The sequence below is a fragment of the Lissotriton helveticus genome, chromosome 10 (genome assembly GCF_964261635.1).
Source record: "Lissotriton helveticus chromosome 10, aLisHel1.1, whole genome shotgun sequence".
NCBI classification, from domain to species: domain Eukaryota; kingdom Metazoa; phylum Chordata; class Amphibia; order Caudata; family Salamandridae; genus Lissotriton; species Lissotriton helveticus.
The window spans coordinates 50,194,216-50,203,895 of record NC_136071.1 but is presented as its reverse complement, the minus strand read 5'-3'; the positions used below and the strand labels follow the sequence as shown (position 1 = coordinate 50,203,895).

The following is a 9,680-nucleotide window of genomic DNA, read 5'->3' as shown; positions in this document are numbered from 1 at the left end:
ACATCCTCCCCCAATTTAGTCTGGATTTCTCCAGGCTCTTGCATTGTGGCGATTTGTCCATGTGAAGTAAGTTGCCTTTTGTGCCTGGCAAACAGTTGAGTGCTCCAAACTCTCAAGTGGAGACTTCTATCATTATCAATGATATATATGCTCATGCATGTCAGGGTGCCCCATTATACTTGATGAATGCTTCCTTGTGTTTGCTCCTATAATGTGCTCTCTAAATTGACATGCTTCTAATCTCTGTCTGATGCTAATTACTTCTCACAGGACGACACAGTCTACTGATACCAAGAGATAAATGGAAAGAAACTGGACGTCAGTGAAGAACTTCATCCTGTTGGGACTATCAGATAGCCCAAACCAGCAGACTGGCCTCTTTTCACTGTTCCTTGCCATGTACTTAGTGGCTGTTCTAGGGAATGCCATGATTGTAGCCATAATCATCAGAGACCTACATCTTCATACTCCTATGTATTTCTTCCTGGGCAATCTGTCATTTGTGGACATTTGCTTCACTTCTGCTATTGCCCCGAAAATGCTGCAGAACATGCTGACAGAAATCAGGACTATCTCCTTCGTGGGCTGCATGGCCCAGTTTTATGCTTTTTCCTGCACAGCCTGCACTGAAATTTACCTTCTAGCCGTCATGGCTTTTGACCGCTATGTTGCCATCTGCAACCCACTCCGTTACACCTCTGTGATGTCCAAGAGCCTGTGCATATCATTGGTGTCTGGCTCCTGGCTTCTCATGTCCTTGCATTCTATTCTGCACATCAGCATGGTGTCCAGGTTTGTGTTCTGTGACTCCAATCTCATCAGACACTTCTTCTGTGACCTACCGCCCCTCCTCAAACTGGCCTGCTCCGACACAACCTCTTATCAATGGCTGCTCTTCGCTGAGGGCTCAGTTGTCACCATGAGCCCCTTTGTGTTCACCATCGCCTCTTATGTATCCATCATCTCCACAATTCTAAAGATACGCTCGGAGAAGGGGAGGCTGAGGGCCTTCTCCACCTGCTCCTCCCACCTCACTGTGGTGACTTTGTTCTTCGGGACCATTTTCTTCACCTACTTCCGGCCATTCTCAGCCAATACACTAGACCAGAATCGGGTGGTGACGGTGGTGTACACCATTGTGATACCCATGTTGAACCCCTTCATCTACAGCCTGAGGAACAATGATGTTATAGGAGCTCTAAGAAATGCATTTAATAGGAAAACACATATATAAGACAGATGATGCATACAGCAGATTGATAGAAGACCTTCCATCAAAACAGTGGACGGTTACCTAAAGTAGAACATAAAATGCATATTTTCCTTAATCTATACTTCACATTGATTTATGTGACAACTATAAGAAAGTAGGTTACTGGTTGAGGAGGGCTGAAACCCTACTCAAGCAGGAACCACAATTCTCAGTTAGCGTGAAGCCACAAGCAAATGCCAAATTGACCTGTGCTCGGAACACATTTGGAAATGCTGGGGGGTTGGAAATTTGTGGATCCCAACAAATTCCAGAACCCCAGAAATATGAATTGGAGGTTTGCATGGGCTTCAGGGTACAAAAATGTAGTGAAGTTACACCATCCTGAACACTTTTCTGAGTTCAGAATTTCCAGGTTTTCCTGGGTGACAGCTGAGCTAGCGGTCTACTGCTACCTACTGTAAGAAATTGGATTTTTGTTTGAGGGTGGCACGCGCCCTTCTCAAGCAACAGCCACAATCCATGTCAGGGTGAACCACAAAAGTAATTAAATTAACCTGTGCTTAAACCTCTCATAGCTTGCCACAAAAGCAGTCAGGCTTAACTTAGAAGCAATGTGTAAAGGGCCTCATTTATGAAAAGTGACGGATCGCTGCCTGAAAACAGCGATGCGTCACTTTTCATTGTGCCCTCCTTGCGACATGCTGGATGCGTCATATTTACAGTATGACGCATCATGTCGAGAGGAGTTACAGATACATCAGTATTTCTAAGAAAAGACAAAAAGGAAGGTGAACTAAACAAATCAAGAGAATATGAGATCTTTAGGAAATTCTTCTTTATTATCCAGTTTCTTTTGGAAACAACAACGGCACACAGCCAACGCGTTTCGTTCCCCCGTGCCTTGGGAACTTCGTCAGGGCTTAAGGTATAATAATAATCCGGGCTCTCGTATTCGACCCGAGCACAGTGTGTATCCGTATTAAAGTACCAGAAAAGACTGTCACACCCGAAGAGCAATCACAATCCTCAAAAAGTCTTGCGAAAATATGTAGTATGGCAATTGAAGATTCAACGGAATGGTAAAGTCAAATCTAATTAAAGCCACTCTTCTGGAACACAATATTTGGAACGTGGTATAGAAAAAATAAGAGTACGAATGGTGCCGCAGATATTCAGTGTCCTTCCCAGTCGTTCCCCTCAAAGTAACAGTAACAGCGGTCAATGAATGAAGAGAAGTGGCGGGCGTCTCCCTCGCAGCAATGAGGGAGTCGCCCGCCACTTTGCCGTTCGAGTTTTTATCACGGAACTCCGGATTGGCCGTTGTAGGCGGATTTTTCTCTACATTTAGTGACCTCTGTTACTGATATTTTGAGGGGAAGTCCCATTGCAAATGTGACAGCATCTGTCTTACACCTGCTGTGAGTCCAGTGCTTGAATCCAGTGGCAAAGTGAGCAAGGGACTCACGTCTGAGCATACCCTGCCACACTTATGGCGGCCAAAGCGGTACAAAAGGGGGTGGTGATGGACGGAGCATCTGAACCAATCAAACACTCACACCCAGTCAAAAGATCTGGGTTTGATCCATCACCGTTCTTTAGCCCACTCTGCCACCCCAGTTCGGACATGGCTATATGCGAATCAGTCTGACCCTGTGCCTCATGGGAACAGTCCAGCCCGAACTGCCAAGCCATGCCTTCCCTGGACCGGAAACAAGCTTCCGAGGACCGGTTTCTGGCATTACAGCCGTCTTCAGCCCGGCTTGCTTGAATACAGTGGCAAAGTGAGCAAGGGACTCACGTCTGAGCATACCCTGCCACACTTACGGCGGCCAAAGCGGTACAAAAGGGGGTGGTGATGGACGGAGCATCTGAACCAATCAAACACTCAACCCAGTCAAAAGATCTGGGTTTGATCCATCACCGTTCTTTAGCCCACTCTGCCACCCCAGTTCAGACATGGCTATATGCAAATCAGTATGACCCTGTGCCTCATGGGAACAGTCCAGCCCGAACTGCCAAGCCATGCCTTCCCTGGACCGGAAACAAGCTTCCGAGGCTCAGTTTCTGGCATTACAGCCGTCTTCAGCCCGGCTTGCTTGAATCCAGTGGCAAAGTGAGCAAGGGACTCACGTCTGAGCATACCCTGCCACACTTATGGTGGCCAAAGCGGTACAAAAGGGGGTGGTGATGGACTGAGCATCTGAACCAATCAAACACTCACACCCAGTCAAAAGATCTGGGTTTGATCCATCACCGTTCTTTAGCCCACTCTGCCACCCCAGTTCAGACATGGCTATATGCAAATCAGTCTAACCCTGTGCCTCATGGGAACAGTCCAGCCCGAACTGCCAAGCCATGCCTTCCCTGGACCGGAAACAAGCTTCCGAGGACCAGTTTCTGGCATTACAGCCGTCTTCAGCCCGGCTTGCTTGAATCCAGTGGCAAATTGAGCAAGGGACTCACGTCTGAGCATACCCTGCCACACTTATGGCGGCCAAAGCGGTACAAAAGGGGGTGGTGATGGACGGAGCATCTGAACCAATCAAACACTCACACCCAGTCAAAAGATCTGGGTTTGACCCATCACCGTTCTTTAGCCCACTCTGCCACCCCAGTTCAGACATGGCTATATGCAAATCAGTCTGACCCTGTGCCTCATGGGAACAGTCCATCCCGAACTGCCAAGCCATGCCTTCCCTGGACCGGAAACAAGCTTCCGAGGACCGGTTTCTGGCATTACATCTATCTAGATGTGTCATTAGTAAATATGATGCAACATGGCACATTTTTTACCCTGCTGGTGCATCACAAAAAGTGACGCACCGGCAGCACAAAAGTGACACAAGGGCTCATAAATAAGCCCCAAAGTATTTAGGCATCACACAAACAGTAATAAAGTGAACACACAACACAAAAAAATATCAACCGATTTACAAAAATAGAGTCAATTTGTAATAAATAAAATGATACCAGAATGATAAAAATCCAATCAGTACTACTAGAGATATGCTATTTCAAACTTTTAGGTAAGCATGCAGCCAGATTCATCAACGGAAATTCGGCTCGCAAAGGGCCAGATTCTGAGAATCTGGCCCTTTGCGAGCGCAATATTTGCATTTGGGATTCATCATCCCAAATGCAAAAATCGCAAATTGCGAAATCGCTAAATTGCGAGGAATTGCATTTAAGGAATCTCTATTTGAGATTCCTTAAATGAAATTCATGAACCATTTTAGAATTGCGAAATCGCAATTTTTGGCCGCTATTTACCGCGAAGTCTGACTTCGTAGTAAATAGCGAAAACTTAGAAAAATGTACTTTAGCGCATTTTTCTAAGTTGTATGTTACACACACACATGTCCTTTGGACATGTGTGTGCGCAACATCACTCTACATTTTCATTTATGGGGTGCTACAGGGTGTCCTTTGGACACCCCTGGCACCCTTGAAATCCCATCCTTATTTGCGATTAGCAAATTGCTAATCGCAAATAAGGAATGACTCCCCATTCATTCCTATCGGCCTAAAGGCCCATAGGAATGAATGGGGAGTCATTCCTTATTTGCGATTAGCAATTTGCTAATCGCAAATAAGGAAGCTGTAGAAATCGCAAATAATATTGCGATTTCTACATGAATCCCGTTTTGCGAGTCTTTAATAGCGATTCCTTAATAATCGCTATTAAGGACTCGCAAAACAGGACATTGATGAATCTGGCCGATAGTGCCTAAAAGCACAAAGCTTCACTCATGGTCTTCTGATCTCGCTAGAATGGGAGAAAACCACAAGTTCAGGCCTAGTGAAATGGAGCACGGGCTGAGCACAGGGACCTGCTGAAAGAGTTACCTTCTCAAAGTCCAGAGTGAAGTGTCCAGTTCATGGTGGGACAGGCCACGAGGAGCAGAGAGAGAATCACAGATGGTTGTTGCTGTAGCATGAAGAGCAGACCTGCCATTGCAAGAGTCAAAGCAGTACCGCAGAAATCCAGTTGGGCATCGCCGATTGTCATTGCTGTAGCATCATGTTGGTGGTCACTGCAGGCTGTCGATGTTGTCATGGAGATCTCGTATTTCTGATAACTGGCAGTCGCTCTAGTGCAAAGAATAGGGAACATCGGAGTTTGGTGCTGGCAGTGTCTCAGTGCCAATGTGCCCATTCATGGTTGCAAAGAGGCCACCTCAATGTTGGTCCATGACTGCAACTTGCAACCGAAGAATTATTCATTTTTTTCTTTTTTGTCAGATTCTTTCTGCAATCTCACGGTGAAGTCAGGGGTTCGTGTTGAGGTGCCTATTTGACAAGTAATTCGCACAGCCCTGGCCCCTTAAGTAGTCTTGCAATTTTTCCTTGTAATGTAATGTAAGATAAATTTATAAAGCGCACTGCCACGCAGCGGGCATCCTGGCGCTATTGTATAATACCATACATATCATAATAACTAAGCTCATTCCTTTTGTCCTCCTCGTGGAAGGACTTTTTCAGGGGTCCTCTACATTAAATAACTACTAATATGAATCCTGAGGATTGGCTCCCATATTCAAACAACAGGGGACCAAAGAATCGTCGCACCTTTCACTCTTTTATTTAGATTATAAACAGTAAGACATACTCTACACTAAAGTGATACGCTCTCGAGGAATGTTCCTTGTATTAAGAGTGGATTACACTCTTCTGTTTTAGTGATTCAACATATGGAAATATGTCCCAGTAACGTGCTGGATAGATATGTGTTTCTTACTGTTAATAGAATCCCTTGTTCCCTCTTGCTTCATTGCAGACCAATTGACTGTACATTACTAATACTTCTGGCTCTTCATTTATTATTATCTTCTCTGCATTAATCTGAAATATTTTATTAACAATAGATTGGTTCTTGAGAATTTTGTTCAGGGTGTTATAGAGCTCCAAGCACAAACATATTCAATTACAGTATAAATGATCCCCTTGCTGGTTATTTGCTTTGTTTTATACCAGTGCCGATGCTCACAAGGGGTCATTGGGTTGCCCTCCTCTTTTATTATTATCAGACCACAGCAAAAGCTTCTCTTCCACCTCTGTTCCTTGTGGAGTAACCTCCTACTGATGATGGCCATGGATTGGTCTAGGCCCTCGTCATTCAGCAGTGATAGCACAGCCCTTATGCCATGCTCTTAAGCATCTTTCTGCACTATAAATTCCTGGGTGAAGTCAGGGGAATCAAGTACAGGTGCTGTACACATGGCATCCTTGAGGGTATTAAAAGCTTTCTGGCAGGCCTCTGTCCAGATCACCTTTAGGACTGCATCTTGGAAGTCAGCTCAGTCAAGAGCGCAACAATAGAGCCATATCCCTTGACAAACTTCCTGTAATATCCAGTGAGGCCAAGAAAGAAGGTCTTTGCTGTGAGTTTTGATGGGTTCCCAGGCCAGAATAGTCTCAATCTTGGCTGTACCCTCCAGGTGTCCCAGTAATACCATAGATCCATGCCCTATGTCGCACTTGCTTGCCTTGATAGTCAGGCCTGCCTGTTGCAGAGTCAGAAACACCTCTTGGTGATGGAACAGGTGATCCTCCCAACTAGAACTGAAGACAGCTGTCATCTAGGTAGGGGGCATTGAAAGCCTCCATCCCAGTCATTAACTTTTTAACCAAACTCTAAAAGGTGGCTGGGGTATTCTGTAGCCAAAAGGGCATTGCCCTGAATTGGAAGTGGCTCTCTGAAGTGGAGAATGCAGACATCTCCTTTGCCTCCCTTGGTTAGGGCAATCTGCCAATACCCAGAACTCAAATCAAAAGTACTAGGAACTTGTTAACTTCCAGCCCATTTATGAGCTCTTCAGCTCGGGGATAGGCTGTGCATCATTCTTTGTTAATGATTTGAGTTCCCTATAGTCCACACAGAAACCTAAGTCTGGGGCAGAGTCCAGTGGGTCAGCTTTGTGTGCCAGTTCCACAGAGGTGGACCAAGGGCTATTGGAGTGCTCAATCACCCCCAATTCAAGCATCTTGGATGCTTCTTCCTTGGTGCTAACTTTCACCTTATCAGATAGTCTGTAAATGTTGTTCTGAACAGGCTTACTGTCTACTGGATTAATATCATGGGTGCACAAATTTGTGAGGCCAGGAGTTGGGGAGAATAAAGAGGCAAACAGACCAGCCACTGGTTACTGTCTCCCTTCTGGGTTTAGAGTACAGGAAAGCTTGACACCTTCCACTGACCCATCGTGCTCTTTGGAATTGGAGGCTGGGGAGAGGCTCACTCTCATCTTCTACCACATCATCTGTGACAAGAGATTGCGGACTTCAGACCTCTCATAGTGGGGTTTGAAGAAGTTAACATGGATAACCCTTAAGGGATTCTCGGGGGTCTTGAAGTCTACCTGATAGAGGACCTCCCCCTTTCCTTCCTTCATCTCACAAGACCCAGACCATTGGTCTTGCAGGGCCTTTGTTTTTGGCCAAGCCACCACCAACTTTCTAAATACACTGCAACTTGCCCTTTGAGCTGCTTGGGCTTACCCTAGGCTTGACGTATATGTTTTAAAAGGAAGGTGTAAGCCTTGCAAAAGGTTTAATTTGTAGGTTGTATTTGCAGTTTAAAACTGCACACAGGCTGCAATGACAAGCCTGAGACATGCTTTAAAAGGCTATTTTAGTGGTTGGCACATTAGGTGGCGGGTGCATGTAATACTACTTAGTCAGAGCTTATAAGTATATTAAATGTGCCAATCTGGTGTAAGACAACTATTCCATGTGTAAAAGAGTGAGCACAAGTACTTTTGCACTAAGTGCAGAGTCATAATGCCAACAAAAACAAAATTCAGAAAGCTGGTAGGGACAAGGCAAAAATTGGGGATAGGCCACACATAAGCCTTTCAGGTCTAGCATTCCCATTTGTAAAAAAATGCAATGATTTTGCTAAGTGAAATGTGGTGTCACCAGGTCATGCTTTGGGATGTTTTTTGTGGAGGTCACTATGCACAACCATACAAGGCACCATTTTTATCAGGAGATGTTTTAGTAACAATTGGATTTCAATGCAATTTTTTTGCTTTCAAATGTAAGTCAGCGTGGAAGAAACAAGACATTTTGCAAAATGCTCCCGGGATCACATGATAGTATGTGTAACCCCATATTCAGATGTGTTCAAGTAACAACTTCTCCATATTTTATTAATTTATTTATTTAATCAATCAATCAAGAATTTGTAGAGCGCACTACTTACCCATGAGGGTCTCAAGGCGCTGGGGGGAAGGGGGGGTGCAACTGGTCGAACAGCCAGGTCTTGAGTAGCCTCCTGAAGGTCAGCAGGTCATTTAAGAGTTTTATACAATGCTAGCTAGACCCAGACGTATTAGAGAGCTTTACAACATATATCGTATTACAATAAAGAGCATTGTCTTGTGTTGAATCTTGTTCCTGTGGTCTTGGGAACGAATCAAACAAAAAGGAGCAGGCGATGGAAAGGGTTCCTATTGAGGTGTCTAGGTTCTGTGCTTGGCAGGATTCCTTAGGTGGAGGGGCTCTGTCAAATTATGAAGCATCTCTCCCTTCGAGTGAGATCGTTTGAGGAAGAGGTCTTTGAGCTGGCTTTTGAAGATTATAAAGGAGGGATTAGTCCTGATGTGGACATGTATGGAGTTCCAAATTTTGGGCACATTTCCCGAGAAGCAGCAAGACAGGGTTTTTTGTTTGCGGGCTTTCGGCGGAATGAGAAGAAGGGTGTTGGTGCTCCTGAGGTTCCTCGTTTGTCCTGCCTTTTTGAGTTTGGAAGCCAGTTAGGCCAGTTTTCCGGTGTGGCGAGCTCTATGTGTGAGACAGGCAGTTCTGAAGTTGGCACGCATTTCGATTGGGAGTCATTTTAGTTCTCTTAGAGAAGGAGATATATGGTCGTATTTCTTTGCTCATGTGATCATCTTGGCAGCTGCATTTAGGGTTACTCGGAGGGGAGCTAAGTGGGATTTTGCCGTGCCCATGAGAGTTGCGTCCCTGTAGTCCAATCTGGACAGCACCAAGGATTGTGTGGCCAGTTTAAGGTTGTTGGTGGGGATGAAGGGTTTTATATTGTTGAGTAATTTTAGGTTCAAGAATGCGCTCTTTGCTGAGGTCTTGATATGTTTGTCCATGTTTAGGCTTGGGTCCAGGTTGATACCGAGGGATATTACAGAGTCTGTCAGGGTAAGCTTGCAATTAAGAGCGTCAATGGATTTTAGCCATTCTGTGACTAGGGGGGTCTGCTCCTTGTTGGATATGAAAAGGATTTCCATTTTGTCTTGGTTGAGCTTAAGGTGGTTGTGGGATAGCCAGTGTTGGACTTCTCGTAGAGTGTTGTTTAATTTCTGTATGTCCCCAATTGAGGATGTTTCTAGGTAGATCGGGGTATCATCTGCATAGAGGTGGAAGGGGATGTTAGCGTTTTTGAGTATGGAGGTGAGGGGCTCCATGTAGATGTTAAACAGTGATGGGGAGAGAACCGATCCTTGTGGGA

At 45.1% G+C, this 9,680-nt stretch overlaps 1 protein-coding gene across 1 annotated transcript; it reads left to right on the top strand.

The window, feature by feature from the left end:
- The first annotated feature begins 301 nt into the window (after positions 1–301).
- LOC144785026 (olfactory receptor 1L4-like) lies at positions 302–1,234 on the top strand. Its single transcript, XM_078664150.1, has one exon. The coding sequence runs from the start codon at positions 302–304 to the stop codon at positions 1,232–1,234; it is 933 nt and encodes a 310-aa protein (XP_078520276.1).
- Positions 1,235–9,680: the final 8,446 nt, after the last annotated feature.